The sequence below is a fragment of the Chaetodon trifascialis genome, chromosome 19, assembly GCF_039877785.1.
Source record: "Chaetodon trifascialis isolate fChaTrf1 chromosome 19, fChaTrf1.hap1, whole genome shotgun sequence".
Classification (NCBI taxonomy): domain Eukaryota; kingdom Metazoa; phylum Chordata; class Actinopteri; order Chaetodontiformes; family Chaetodontidae; genus Chaetodon; species Chaetodon trifascialis.
This window is the reverse complement of record NC_092074.1, coordinates 7703939-7720124: the sequence shown is the minus strand read 5'-3', so window position 1 is coordinate 7720124 and position 16186 is coordinate 7703939. Positions and strand designations below refer to the sequence as shown.

General features: G+C 44.0%; 1 protein-coding gene across 9 annotated transcripts in view; it reads left to right on the top strand.

Annotated features, from left to right (window-relative positions):
- nrxn3b (neurexin 3b) overlaps window positions 1-16186 on the top strand; it is a 200449-nt gene that overhangs the window by 168196 nt on the left and 16067 nt on the right. For all 9 annotated transcript variants that reach the window (XM_070987081.1, XM_070987080.1, XM_070987079.1 and 6 more), the window contains one exon: window positions 1066-1376. In XM_070987081.1, coding sequence (XP_070843182.1) covers window positions 1066-1376 — 311 coding nt within the window. The remainder of the gene's footprint in view (window positions 1-1065; window positions 1377-16186) is intronic.

Genomic DNA, 16186 nt, shown 5'->3' with positions numbered 1-16186 from the left:
GTGGGGGTTCAAAAGTCTCCTCTCTTTTTGGTGCGTGTGAATTTTTTTTTTTTTTAGTCCACATAATATCATTCTAAACTGCATTTAAAGTTCATGGCACATAAACTTCTTAACCTGATTATAAAGTCCCTTTAACAATCGCTAAAGCACAGACAGGTCTGATAAATGCCATTACTGCTGCATGCATGACTCCACACGTGCTATTTCTTTTTTGCCTCTGTGATATGAACGTCTTGCCCCCGTCATTCCATACCCGACATATTATACATTATAATTGTGCACATGCCGTAAATATAACAAGCTTGCTGTGCTACGTGTCTGTAAATTATACCAATGAGATTTTTAATTATGATTCCTGTATCATGAAAGTTTGGTGTATTTTCATTTCATAATTAATGCATGAGCAGTGTGTTTTGACAGTGATATTTCGGCGTCTCTTAATGAAATTCACCATGGCATGGAGTGAGTGTGTATTGCTCATACTTTATCATAATATGCCAAAGCCTGTATATGTATTTATTAATCATTTTACCGCACAAGTCCACTGTTTTGTCCAGAGAATATTAAGAGTGCCCGTGGCACGTGTTCCTGCTCATTTTTCATATGTTTTTTTCACACCTGCATGTGTTTGCTCCCTGATGATAATGCTGCATTAGCTGCATAGTGTCTGTAGTTTTCAGCGTTCGCAGTCTCTTTCAGTCTCTTTTTCTGGTTTATCAAAGGGAAAAAGCCTTCCTGCCGTAGATAGCAGCGCATATAGCTGCAGTCTTTTATGAACAGAGAGGTGGGGTTGTTGAGAACAGATAATGTGGTTACTTTTTTCAGTGTAAAAGCATGTTGCATCACCAGAACATATTTAACCATTTCAACTCCATCAACACTCATTTTATCAAGCAGTAAATCAGTAGTGTTAACATAGTTAGCGTTTGTTGAAGTTTTCTGCTAATTCATCTGTCTCGCACTGAAGGTGTAGTTCCTCTTAAAGGTGATGCATGTCAGAATTAGAACTGTCTGATTTTTCCATCATAAACATATTAACGCTCGCTTCCCTCCCCCCTGCGCCAGGCCGGCAGCTCACAATCTTCAACACCCAGGCCACGATCTCCATTGGTGGAAATGACCGGAAGCGACCCTACCAGGGCCAGCTCTCCGGCCTCTACTACAACGGCCTCAAGGTCCTCAACATGGCCGCCGAGGGCCACGTCAACATCAAGGTGAACGGCAGCGTGCGGCTCGTGGGCGACGTGCCGACGAGCAGGGGCGCGGCACGCACCACCACCTCGGTGCCGCCGGAGATGTCCACCACCTTTATCGAGACCACCACCACACTCTCCACCACGACCACCCGCAAACAGCGCTCTCCACCCACTATTCAGGTAAGGCTGATGTGTGCCTCTGTGTGCTCTAACGCTTTGAAGAAACAGGGAATAAACAGGGATGCCCTTGAGATGTTCAATAACTCCAGTACACATGCAAACTGACCTAATGCCTAATAAATATCCCAGTGCATAAATCCCTGTTTAAAAATCTGAAATAAAATTGTCGTTTTACGAGTGTTTTACGAGTGTTGGTACAGATTAAAGAAACAAGATTTAACCAGCTGCTGTTTCCAGCTTCATACTTGCCGTACAGATTAGAGAGTAGTATCAGTCTTATTATGTTAATTCTCAACAAATAATAAGCATGTTTCCCAAAATGTCAAACTGTAGACTTAAACCCACTGCTTACCATTCAGAGTGTCGAGTAGTGTGCGGTTTAATTGCATCTTTCCTCGTCGGAGATACGGTTACCTACTTTCTGAGTTTTGGAAACAAAGTCTGGAGGCCGAATGTTTTGTTGTCTCGATAATAAGGTCTAAAAAATGTAAAATGTCAAAAAAAAACAAACATCCTCTTGTTCGTCCTCCACTATTTTATGTGTTCTGTGACTTCTTTGTGACTGTGCGTGGGTGGACTGTGGACACGCTGCTTTTTTCCCTGCTTGATCAGTCAAGGTCAGGATACTGTATTTCTCATTCTATCAGGGATTGAAGTGCTGCTGTTCATTGAGGTGTGCAAAGCCGGCCTCACCGCTGCTCCCTTTCTCTGCATTTCTCTTTTTCTCTGTCTGTCTCTCACTTTCCCTCTCTCTGTCCGTCTCCATCTGTCACTCACCCAATCCAGCCTAACAGAGGCCTTTCTCCAATACGTCCCGAGTCCAAGCCAATGAATGTCACCGCCGTGTCGAGAAAGTAATCACGCCGAGCGGTCCTTTGACACCCAAAGGACAAATTCAACCATTCGTTGTTCATATTAAAGCAATAACTCTCCCTTAGGAGTGAGACAGGGTTGTAGGAGAGGCTGGCCGGTGGACGACAGACTGGGACCACTCTTATGAGCCTCTTCACCTCGACAAGAGATTGCCTGCCGTGCAGTGATGATGGCCCTCTGTGTCAATGCTGATACTTGTACAGTGTGTCTCCATCAGTGGAAGTGTGGGGGGAGAGCCAGAGTCAGAGCCGTTAGAAAGCCGCTAAATACCCTGTGATTTGGACAGAACTGGCAAAGAAAGACCCACTGTCAAGCCTTCATATGTGGGCTGTGCAAGTCTGAAGCAAAAGCCAAGCAGTCCATACCCGCTCTGTCTACGTCTGGCATCGATAATGCGCAATGATGATGGCTGAGCTGAGATACATTACACCGCCGTCTCTTGCACCGCCAACAAGGTCACATCAGATAAGAAAAAAAACGTGGCATCGCAGGGAAAATGGCATTTTGTGTCATAGGCTATTAATATCAAAGGAAGTCAATAAAGTTCCGTGTGCCATGAAAGAGCTTTTATCCAAAGCACTCTCTTTTTCAAGGTGAAATGATGAAGCCATACCTCATTTGTCAGTACCCGTTAGATGCCGGCTGATGCGCTTTGGTAACTTAACAATAAAAATGCAGTTTTTCGCCCTCACTAACTTTCCACTGTACTTTTGTATTCCTTGTGAGGGCATGCCTTGTCCATTCTTCTTCTACAACCTCCCATGGCAGCGTCTGCTTTGATTCACACCGCTCTGTCACAGAATTTCATTTGCCAAGGCCTTTAATTTTGTTGTTCCCTAGTTGGCTGTCAAATAGCGTGCTGTGAGAAGTAAAGAGAGGACCTGTACCAGTTTGGCAGATTTCTCCACCCCTCAGGGTACTATAGGGGAGTTGAGGGACTTGAGCTATCATTAGTGATATACTGCAGTGCTGAAAGAGAGCTATAGGTATCTGACACGGTGCTGGACCCGAGCGGCTGTGTGTGTGTGTGTGTGTGTGTGTGTGTGTGTGTGTGTGCAGCTGTTTTAGGAGGAGGGTGTGTGCACGCACGTGTCGACTGAAATGTGTGTGTTTTGGTATCTTCTTGCACATCTATTTTTGGTCCACTTCACCAACACTAGCTGTTTCTCTTTCAGAGGTGAGAAGTGACGAATCCCTCGACAGCTCAGGATCAACAGAATGAGAGACAGGGGTGGGAAGTGGAGAGAACCAATCTCACGCTTAATTAATGACAGCTCTGCTGGGACGCACTGACACGACAGACACGTTTCATTCTCTCACTCTGTCGCTGTGTTGTGTGGACACTCTGTAGATCAGGTGGTCCATTAGGGGACCAAAGACTAGGGAAGCATTTCACGTCGGCTTAACCCAAAGAGGTGAATCAAGTCAACAAACACTTTTTCACTCTGTATCTGTTTAGTAATTGAATCCTTAGCAAGACAGATCATTTTGTAATGTATTTTTTCTATAAAATGAAGTGACTCTGAGAAGATTAACATTTACCGTAACAGCAATTTTAATGAGTTTTTGCCACCTTGTATCCATTTATTCATGAATATTATAAATGGTCTGAGCCCTGGCACCAGATGTGTCAATGAGCTGGCTCATTCTGAAGATCACACCCACCGCCCACCCACAGTCTTGCTCTCAAAGCCGACTCATCATTCTGTGTTTCATCCATTTAACAGTCGGAACATCTCTTTGATCATGTGCATCAGAAGTGGGGGGGGGGGGGTGACTAATGCTAACTGTGTTAGCGTTTGCTGGGAATGCACGCACAGAGGAAATGCTAACATAATGGGGAGGTGATGCTTCTTGTCGCATTGCTGTATGTAAGATACTCACTTCAGTATCTGCTCTTTATCATGTAGGAGTACAGCTGAAAAGTTGACCATGAACAAATCTCCAAAAAGCACTTTACTTTTCTCCATTCCATCATCATAAATATTAATTAGTTCTTTATTGACTTGGCATAACAAGTAAATAAGGTCTTGAAAAGGAGTAATGCAATAGTCAATATATATATATATATAAATAAGAATAATGGAAGAAATATTGTCCTGCAATAAATCTTTTGACTTTAAGCTGTGTTTTAGTCTCCCAGTCTCAACTTGTTCTCTGCTAAAGAGTAAACACTTTACATTATCTCTCTCTGAGCTCCAGCGCTCGTACAGTAAGCAGTTTGTGTTGAAATTTAAATGGCTTGGCAATTGTGGAAGTTTTGGACAATTAAACCTCTACTAGTAGCTCTCGGCATGAAAAGCCGGTGAGGAGATGGGAGATGATCTCTTATTAAAGGGCAACTCCGCCAATTTTCCACATCAAAGTCTGTTTACAAGTCTTGCGGAGTGCCACTCTACATGTGAAAGAAAGTTACATAAAGCCTTTTGCGCCTCCACAGGGAGCTGTGCAAATTCAGATAAATTGCTTAAAGTGATGTCACTTGAGGCAACAACTTGGGCCTGAAGACTACAAGTTTGAAAATGAGAAAAAAAAAAAGTTTGAAAGAAGTGAACTTAGCAGACCTCTGTAGCCCGCTCCTCATCTCTGTTTGAGGCTAGTGCCTTCAAGCTGCATTAGCTGTGAAGAGCATAACACACCTGAATCGACGGATGATTTTTGTCAGATGTTGAGTTGCATCGTGGCTGAAGAAGGAAGAAGAATGAGCGGAGCCAAAAAGATGTTATCTGTGGTCCTGCTGCATCGATCTGGATCCTTTTTTTAACTGTCCATCACGATTCTGACAAGTCGTGACGAGTTCTGACTGAGTGCAATGCGAAATGCTCCTCCTGCTTTCCCCAGTTACTGAGCCAAAGTGATGGGACCTGTTAACTTAAAAACAGTAATTGAAACTTGTGCTCCCAACCTTCTTGAGTGCCCTTGTCTATCATTGCATATCTCAGTGAGCTGTTAGCAGTTGCATGTGTGATTTTCAGATCTTAAATCATCTTGGATGCCTTAGTTTTTTATACTCATTGTGTGTCGCAGAGTATATGTATATATAAAGTAAAGCAGGTGCACCTTGTCATGGAGCTACCTAAGCTCTTCAGCTCTGCAACGTTCTGGTTGAACCAAAGAGCAGATTTTACGCTTGCTGGTTTGATGTGGATAGTCATTTCGGGAACGCTCATTTATGCAAGCCTCTCTATCATGGGAGATCAACGTCTCTCGTTCTCAATTAACTCGCGCTGCTGGCCTGAGATGTTTGGGAACAATTAGAGAAGGAGGCTGCAATCTAGTGTACCGTGGGGGAAAACAGCTGAGGGAGACACACTGAAAGTGATTTGCATGGTAGCTGTGTTAAAGAAATTGCTCGCGTCCATCATCTTCAACTGGCCTGGTGCTCAGGAGACGGGAAAATTAGAGGTAAATTGTTTGCAGTTTAATTGGGCTTCTTCTGCTGAGAAGTGGGAAATGACGGCGTATCGTTGAGCTTGGATACACAGCACATGATGACAATAATGTTACATTGAGTCAACGTGGAGAGTGGGATCTCTGTATTTTAAGATTTTGATAGATAGTGTGAGGTGGGGATTTTAGAGAGAGAATGGCCAACTTAAAGCAAAGGTCATGAACCACAATCGACTCGATGCACATTAGCTGTCATGATGACCACTTTTTTCCCCCTCACTGTTTTCCTCAACTCGCTGCTTCACTCCGTCTGTCTACAGTACATCAAGGATGTTACTTAACGCCTGGGAATATATGATAATCACTGATTTATTCTCTCTTCAAGAGGCAGTGAGGAAGGTGCTGTGCGGCATGCTGCGTGTCTCCATGTGGTAGTCTGCTAGATGATGTTTGATGAGCGCGTTCGTATGCTTGTGTGTGTGCGTGCATGCATGCACAGGTGTGTGTGTGAACATGACTGCGTTGGCGGCTCTGCTCCATTTCTCCACCTGCTGTCAGTCGTCTTTTCTTTTCAGTTAGTTAGTCTCTGTGATCACCTTCCCTCACAATCAGACCTGCCAGTAATTGCGTAAAGGTCAAACTGGTTTGCAGATAATCCGTGGGACGCTGTTTTTATTCCTTCTCTCCCTCCTTTTTTTTCCTCTCTTCATCAGTATCCATCTTTCTACCTTTCTTTCTGGGAGCCCTGCTAGGCACCCTGGCTCCCAGTGAATTCTGGGAGATGAATGCTGGAGGTCTGCTGTTTGCTCAGTAGGTCCAATTAGGAGACAGTAGACTGATGGAGACCCTGCTGGTTGTGGCTCATTAAGACAGACACACACGCACACACTGACACTCACATGCGTGCACGCGCAGTTTGTACGAGGATCTCTTAATCTTTGTTTCACACGTGTGCATACGTGCACAACTAAATTAAGCTGCCATTACTTTGTGCACACACACACACAAAAATGTGTCAGCCCTTTCGCTGCCTCATCCGCCGGCATTGTCAGAGAACAGAAGTGCAGTATCAGAGGATTTTCAGTGTGTGGTGCCAAACAGTTCCCCCCTACCACCAACATGACAAACTCATTCCAGCACTGTCATGGATTGTCTGTCGTCTCGTGTGTGTGTGTGTGTGTGTGTGTGTGTGTGTGCAACATTCAGTTGTGACTTTTCTTATGAATTTTTCATGTCACTTGGTGTGCAAGAGAATATGTACAAGGAGCTCTTTCCATTAGGCTTCTCAGTGTGAACGTGTTTGTAGATGTTTGCAATTTCTTGTCTGTAGGTCATGTGTTTGTTTCTTTGTGTGTGTGTGTGTGTGTGTGTGTGTGCGTGTGTGCGTGTGTGTGTGTGTTCGGGGCAGTTTGTTTCTCAGTGTGTGAGAACCAGCAGCTAGCTCCAGGGGTTTTTGAACCACGGGGGTTTTTGTAATGGATGTCCCCCATGCCTCACAACACAGCTTATATAGATCCTCTGGGAATGCTTGTGTGCGCGCGCGTGCGTGTGTGTGTGCGTAAACCTGCTGTCTCGTCAGCCTCCGCTGTCGCAGCAGGACACTCAAACACCAAGGGGCCAGTTACACACACAAACACACACTGTGCAGCAGTTTGTTTCTGAGCTGAGCGGCAGGACATCAGCACATGCTCCGGGTGGTACGCAGGCTCACCTCGTGCTGTGTTGCCTCCAGAGATGGCTGACTGGTTATAACGCAACACACACGTCCAGCTAATAACTCAAACTTACGGATGACGCAACAAAGTGACCTTAACGGACAAAAAACACTGGTCATGCACCAGTTGCAGCTATGCAAAGGATTAAATGCAATTAACTAGAACAGATCAGTTGAGCCGAGAGCTCTTAAAAGCCTTCTAATTACACAGCATATCTGTCTTTGAGTTTATCAGCACAACTGTGGGATAAAGAAAAAAATCACATATGTTTTTCAAGGCGTTACATCTAAAATCCAGATTTTTCCAGATCTATCCTCAAGCACATGCCAGTAGACTTACATGGACTATCAAAGTGGAACCGTCAGTATAAAATCCTGTGCCAAGCCATTTTAGTTAAGTTGCGAGGTTGCTGTGAGATCCCACAATCTTGCTAGTGTTTAATTAACTTTTTTTCCAGCACAACGGTTCTGGGAACAAAACTATTATAAAAGTTAAACTTCCAGTGCCAGCATTTTTACTTTGTAAGTTACTTTCCAGCAGACTTAAGAAGTTACTGCTGTCACTCACTTTTTGGTACACAAGATTATGCTAGCTGCTAGAGATAGCTTTGTTAGCCTGACATGAAGACTGGAGCAGAGGTGAACAGCTAGCATAGCGACACCGACACTGAGAAGCTGTCAGGGGCAGCATGTCGTCTGTGCGTTCAGCATGCGGAGACGTAGAAAGTGAGACATTGCGGTTTAACTGGACACATGTGCTGCTTACAGCAACAAGCTGTCCTTTTGTAACTCTGACTAAAACCCAGCCGACTTGAATGTGGTGGTCATTAGCTTTCTGGCTGACAAGATACAACATGTTAATAAGACATTTAGAGGTTCTGAAAGATGTATGTGCTTCTTTATTTCCTTTTCTTGCCTTTGGCGAATGCTTGTGTTTGCGCTGTTTGTTTGAATATCTCACAGAGATGGCTTATATGCTGAATACAACACAGACATGAAATTGACGTTGGTTATGTAATGTAGCGCTCCACGAGGAAAATGGAACGTCATTTTGAGGCATTAACACACTGGCCCTTCAAATGAAGCTCCCTGAGCTGTGTATTGTATGTTATGATAAATCAGGACTTCAGGTGTGTTTGAGGTTCGAGCTGCAGCTGCAGACCTTGTGACTTCTTCCACAGTGGTTGTAATGAATCTCTGCACACGGCTGGACTGTGAATATGAATTTGCCGCCAGCCTGTGATAGGCGCTGTGATTTTCTGTTTGTATGTGAGAGAAACAGAGAGAGACCGTGTCCTTGTGAGAATATCCACAGATCTTTATATGCATTACTGTCTCTGTGTGCACAGAATGCACCGTGTGTCTGCTAGAGTCAATAGGATTTAATTAAATATGTATCATACAGACACAGCCTTTGATGTTGCACAGCAATAATGTGTTCTGTTTCATTGCTCGGCTGAGCTGTTAGCAAGGCCCAGTAATGTTTCTCCTCTGTGTCCACAGAGAGCTGCTGCAAACTGCAATGAAGCCTGTTGCTCTGAACAGCAGTGAATGAAGGATAATTATGAGGGTCCATGTGTCAGTGTGTCTGCATTGTCAGTCACCCTTACATGTGCGTAAGCATGCTGAGGCCTCTGTCTTACAGTTGTTTTAAATCATTTCTCTGTTGGTTACTGATTACATTTCAACTTTCATCTCTTAAAAAGAGACTAAATCGAATGCTTAATTTGGTTTTGTGCTCATTAGGAACTGAACCCAAATGGGACCCCTGGCTAATTTGGGAGATGTAAAGCTGCCAGCGTCGGCCATTACATAACGCCTACATTGATTTGGTATTACAGCCTTGAAGTCATAATAGCCTTTGACTGTGAGAAATGCTGCAATATTGAAATGGATTGAATAAGGGGATCAAAACGTGGTCCGCAAGGAGGAGAGAGTGCGAGGTCCGATTTCAGCTGCTTGTTTCAGACTTCACACGTTCTCAATGGGAAGCCAATAGCTTTCCCAGTTGAACATATTGTCTTACTTATTGATTGTATTGTTGCAATTAGTGAGGTCAACTCAGGTTTATTTATAAAGCCCTTTGTCACAAAAGTGTGTGCCACACAACAGTGCGAGCACAAGCCTTCCTACAGTTAGCTAATCAACAGCCACAGTGTTGATAACGCATGCTTAGAGCAGATTACCGCTAGGACAACGTTGTTTTAGCTGTGTGAAGTTGTTGAACTCACTGGTGTTTTGTCACCGGAGGCAGAAAAAGTGCATTTCATTCATTTCCAAAATCTTGGATTAAGTCGGCCTAACGAACTGATCCAGAATAAAACTGTTTCAGAAATCCAGCTCAGAACTAATGTGGTCAGATTAAGTCGAGCCTCAAATATGTATATTCATGATTCATAACACAGATCTCAAGAGGACATCAACGGTCGACCACATCGATTCACACTGGAGATGTTAGAAGAGATCTGTGGCGTTCACAGCCACAAATATTAAACAGAGAAATGTATATGAAGAATCAAATGATGAAGAGGAAATGGACCAACAGGCAAAGAGACCATTTGGCAGCACTTCGAAATCCAATGACTGACACGAGTACAGATGTGTTGCAGTTTGCTCCTCTGTTAAATTAGTCCTCTTGTTACCATATTATCTTGGATTCAAGCCCAGTATGAATAATGTGTGAAATTCACTGGTTCTAGCCTCTCTAATGGGAATATTTCCTGTCTGCCATCTGCGATAGCAAACTGAACATCTTTGGCTTTTGATCGCTGGTCAGAGAAAACAGGCCGATTCAATATGCCCCGATCGTCTGGCATTTAATGACCAAACAATAATCGAATAATCAAGTAAATAATCTGAACTGAAGTGGAAATTCAAAGAATAACTTGCTGCATCCCTGCTTTAAAATGAACCTGCATGTGTAAGATGCAACATGAAACTGAGATGAGATGCTAATTCAGGAAAGTTTTTTTTTTTTTTTAACTTTCTGAAGCTGAATTTTGTGAGAATAAACCTGATTTGCTCCAGTGATCCTGGTTGAACTGGTAACTTCGCCTTATGAAACACCCCTCTGCTGGTCTCCGAGCAGGAGTACTGTTACCTTAATTTTGTTTGGAGGACCAGTCTCTGCCAGTGTCTTGTGATCCTCAGTGAAATGGACCCTTTTCCATTCCTTTCCTGTCCTGACCCCCCCTCCTCTTCTTCCTCCTCATCCTCCTCCTCCTCCCCCCCCCCTTGCTCTCATCTTCTCTCTGCCTCTTCTTTGGTCACGGCTTTCAGCGCAGCTCACCACCACATCCACATGAATTCCTCTCTTCCTCTTTGAAGGGAGAACCACAAACGGTAACACAGACCAGAACTCAGAGCTGTAATCGCTGCTCCAATTTCACTTGAGGACGACGTGGGCTTGCATAGAGAAGAAATTTCCTTCCATCTCTCGTCTGCTTACCTCACATGTACCTTTCTAGCTGCCTCTCATCGTGTGGCCGTCCCCTCAGTCTTTCAGCTGTTCTGCCTGTGTGTGTACACACGTGTATGTGCGTGTCTGTTTGTCACAGGGCTTCCCTGATGACCTTGTACACTGCAGCAGGGGGGTGATTAAGGATCAGGGCCAAAGACCATTTCCTTTTCCATGGGAAGATGAATGACCCTGTTTGAAAGTGGCTGCCTATGGCCTCAGGGCAATTAGAGTTTGCTGTGAGCCAGCAACCCTCACTGCTCTGTGTACAAAGGCAGGTCCTTGAGAAAAAGAGAAATACTCGGCACATAACCCAGTCTGCTGAAACCAACACAGCACGGTGATGGCGAACAAATTAAATGCATTTTCCTTCTCAGTCTATTTTTTTCCCTCTTTTCCAGCTGTTTTCCCTCCCACCCTCCTCCTCTCCCACCTCCCCTGCCCTCTTTCCATTTCTCCATAAACCTGGAAAGAAAAAAATGTGCTGACTACAGGAGACCACAAAGAAAGGCCCACCGAGGCTGCTCATTCAAAATATCAATATTTGATCTAGGAAATCATTTAGCATGTGGCTTTGGCCCTACCAGTTGATCATGGGGCTCATTTCGGTGTAATTTATCCACTACGTTGAAGGAGAGGGTTAACAGCGGGACTTCCAGCCTTCTTGCGCTGCTTGTGTTTGCTCTCATCCTTCAAGAATATCGCTGCTAATGAAGATCAAACATCACGATGAAATGTTTTATTAGAATCTCTGCTGTGCAGTGTTTTTAACGTGCGTCTGCGCCGCCATTTCCAATCCCCCGCCCCTTCGTTCCAACAGTAGTTTTTTTTTTCTGATAAAACATCTTATCTGTCACAGGGTGGGGAGCATGAGCAAAAAGAGTTGTGGCAGCCTATTGATAGGGATATGGCCTGGTGCCATTGATTCCCCTTGTAATACAAGCCTCTCCCTTGTCGGCCTGTCAAAGCCGAGATCGGACAGGATAACGCGCACATCAGACAGCCGTCAATAGAAAGGCGAAGCTTCCGCCCGTGGAGATGACTATCTTATTTTGGTTCGAGGGCCAGTGGAGTGGAGGAATTGGAATTAGTGAGATAGCGAGAAAGAGGAGATGGGAGCAGGAGTCAGTCTGACCTCTGATTTCTGTCACTTTCTGGGCCCATTTCTCAACCTGAAAAATAGTCTGCACTCTGTATCCACGTCTAACATGTGTGAAAAATATATATGTCCAAGGTGACCAAGGAGCACCTTAGGGGAGGAAGAAGTTGCTTTGAATTGTGTGTCTTTGATTTGCCCTTGCCTCCGCGTCGTCACTTTGATCTCTGAACATCCAACCACACAGGATATCCATGGCAACTGACTGCCAGGATGAGGCGCTTGAGGAAAATTGATTTGTTTGGGGTTTATTCCCATCAGTGAAAAAAAAAAAAAAAAAAATTCAGCTTTAGCCATTGGGCACTGGCATTGTAAATAAACCAAATTGGGTTTGATAGGGGGTTGTAATGTGGATCTATAGTGTTGTGTCTCTTCCCTTATTCTCAAAAGGCTTCGTTTCTCAGTGTTTCCTTCACCCTCTGGGCATGAAGACATGTGAAGGTCATTTGTTATGATAAGACCGTGGTGTGTTCAGGAGCAACCTCCGGCCCCCTCCCTGTTGATATGACTCAGTGTGCTGTACTTAAACATGTGCGCTTAGTTTGTCCTCTCGCCGAGACGCAGCACTGTTCGCGCTCATATTTCATGTCATGTTTGTAACCCGGGGGCCACGGCTGCGTTTTAGCCTTTGCACTGCTTTTACTGACCCAGGGGAAAACTATAGACAGTGGTTGAGTACATAATGTCTTTCTTTTCTCTTTGCCGAGCACAAGCCGCTGCTTTGATGTGCCTGATCAAATCACGGTCATGCTCAGCAAAATATTCACCCGAGCTGCAGATTTAGCAGCTGCTCCTGTTACCATCCATGTATTAGAAATTAAGTCCGAGTTGAAATATTCTCTTAGACGATGGCCGTCAGGTAGACGATGGGACAGTAGTTGAATTGGAATTAGAATTGGAATAGAATAAGCTCACTGTATGTCATTTTTTCCAAAGTTGAGGCATAGCATAGCAGTGTTGATTAGAAGGCTATTTAGCATCCGATTCCATTTTGCAAGTGTAAAGTCTGCAGAGGCTTGTTGTGCTGCATGATATATGCTGTAAATAGCAAACAGAGATGGTTTAGCAGGAAGACTTAGAGTTCAGTCACGTTTATTATTAGGCACAGGTGTGAAGAGACGGCTGTGAACGCGCTCTTGCTCCTGCAGGAACATTATTAGATAGAATGCTTCAGTAGTAGAACAGAAATTAACATTAAAAAGCAAGCGAGTGACGTTTTTTTTTCTCAGTTTAAGGCTTTGCGTTTGCACCAGGTGGACTGTGCTTTGTTAGAGAACTTTAAAGGTGTGAAAAAGGTGGCTCGGCTGTATTGAATAGTGGATTTTATTGGCTGTGGAAGGTTACATTTGTCTACTTGATGTAGCAGAGAGCTGCAGCCTGCAGTGCAACTGCTGTTGTGACTAATGTGGCTAGAAGAGAGTGAGGCTCGACGTATGTAAAGTAAAGTAAAGCTGTTTTCGTGCCTTTGGTATCTTTTTTGAATGTTGAAATTTAACAATATAGTGAGTTTTTTTCAAGTATGTCCTCTGGAAGAGCTTCTGGTCACTTTAATCGTTGCTCTGGTCCATAGTGGCCCTGCAGACATCCCTTCCTAATGTGATTTCACTGTAAATGATGGACGATAAAACCCACAGCCCTCTTTCTGTGTAAAAATGGATTCTAAAGCTCAGCTTAAGCTAATCCGAGGCTTCAGTAGTCAGTCCCTGAGTAAAATAATGTGTGTTTGGTTCTTCTAAAGGTAAACTCATTTCAGTAAGAAATTTCCTCTTTGAGTTTGAGTTACAGCAAAGGGAAAAGTGACATAAAGAGGGAATGTCTAACACAGCCCATGCAGCACGTTAGCAGAGCAGCAGCAGCCGCTTCAGTCCTCCGCCAGCGTCTACACAGGCTGTGTTCAGGGGCAGTATTGAGTTTTGGCAGCACAAAGAGCCTAACACGCAATCACTGCAGTTGTGTGTAAAACAGATGAAGAAAATAAACTTGAAGCATAAAGATACGCTTCAGGTTGCATTTATGCACAAGTAAAATACGAGCTGTTCCGCAGCCTGCGTAGACAGCTGGACTGATTACAAGCATGTCTTTGTCTTGAGACGTGCTCGAGACAGACAACTGGAGAACACGGATGAAACGCCTCCTGCCTCATATGAGCTGCAGATTAAGGACAATGGACTCTGACGGCTAAAATATATGGGGCATGACGTGAAATACAAACACACCCACATGGTTGCTCCTCTGTGTCACATTGCCTCTGGTACAATGTTTGCATCAGTATTTATTTTAATAATTTTAAGAGATTGTAGGCCTCTTTGTTTTTTCACACAGCTCTATGTAGTTTTTACCTGTTGGAGGGCCACATAGCCACGCACAGAGAAAACGAACAATAGACCAGCCATGTAAAAATAAAGAGAAGCCGTGCGATGCTCACGTGGGTGCAGCAGTGTAGCAGCTCCAGTTGATTATAATGGACGCTCTCTGCTGCGGGCATACTGCAGCAGACTGTGTTGTGTTGCAGACATGCTCCATGTATTTCAGCCGTTAAATTGGAATCACATTTGGAAGGGATCTCTTCAGTATGGACACAATAAGCGAAAACCATAAACTTAATATGCACGTGAATGTCATTTTACGATGTAAAAAATGGGAAATTGAAACAGAGCATGCACACTTTATTACATTATTGACTAAACTTTCATTCTGCACTACTCTAGTAGTTTGTAAAATATATTAGTAACATAAAACATGTAATCTCTACTGGACAGTGTTTAACATTTGTTGTTTTTTTGCTGTAGTGAAAATGTTTTTTCTAAAAAAAAAAAAAAAAAAGAGTTTTGCCAAGCTTCAGCTTTATTGTTAATCAATCTTGGTGCCTCTTTGTTCACTCTGAGGTCAGGCCTGACTGGTGATGTAGCATGCACTTCATTCAGTTGCTGAGGTAATTGCCGCTTCGCCTGTTAATGGTCTCTGCATTACTGCAGGCTGGCTCACAGTAGTCAGTCCCAGAATTCCTGATTAAACACCAGAGAAGCTTTGTTGAGAAGAAGACAGCCCAGCATCTTCACACATTCTCCGTTTTGTTCGTGTCAGTGCCAGCAGTGGTGAAATCTGCGCTTTTTGAGACTCGTCTCCCAAGGAGGCTGTCTATCTGTATCGACCGCCGGTGTGATCCTTTTGGTTGATGTGCTGAAGTGGTCAGAGGTAAATGCTGTTTTAATGAAGTCTGGCTATTGATTTGGCTGTGGTGTTTGTTTGTGGAGTGAGGAATCTGAGCATCACTGGAAGGCAGCGTAATCAGGATAATCAGACATGATGCACATCGCCTGTGAGTTTTTATGCATTGAAATCACTGCGTATGATATGCTTTCTTCACACACAGGAAGTAGAAGGCATGCACATGCATATTAAAGCTTCCCACACACACAACAAAATCCCACCACCCAGACTCTCCTAAAAATGATGATGAGAGCATTTGTTGAGAATAATTACACCAAAAAAAGAAATCACTTTGCTGCCAAAATATATCCCACTCTATGTTATGGAGATTTAGACAGAGAATTGGATTTCCCCAGCTGTGAAATCAGTTTTTGTAGTCCCGCTGGCCAACCGCATCATTTTGCTATACCCCACTGTAGACTCCCATCACTGCACACATACGCAGCTTTTGCCTTTCCCTTCGCATTCACAGCATCTAGCCTCGTGCTATATGTTATTGTTGACGTCGCTGGTCGACTGAGGGACGACTGTAAGCTCCGCGTGTCACTTCATTGGCTTTGCATTAGTCCAAATGCGGAAAAATGGCACCCAAAGCCCTTCATGAGAAACACTTCAGCCTGACCCATTGTGACGAGTAGACATAAATCATATGTTTATGAAAATGAATCAGGCGCGTATCTAGTGGATCTACAAATGTCAAACATCACACTTCAAAAGCCCTCTTCAATTTCTCCGAGTGGAATCAAAGTCGCTTAGATGAGAGGGTCTCTCACTTCGAGTCATAGATGATTTTCAATCAAACGGAAAGTGAATGCATAGACTGTGAGTATGTCCTTCTGCCATTTAACTGCAACCTTCACAATACATGAGGTGAGGCAGCCGGTCCTCCTCTTTCATGTGGATAGGCTCGAAGATGAAGCACTTAATGATTTTTTTCTCTGCAGAAGTTCTGCAGTGCTGTGCAGGGCTCTGGCCTCTGTGTGCCAACAAGTCAGGAGAGCTCGGAGACC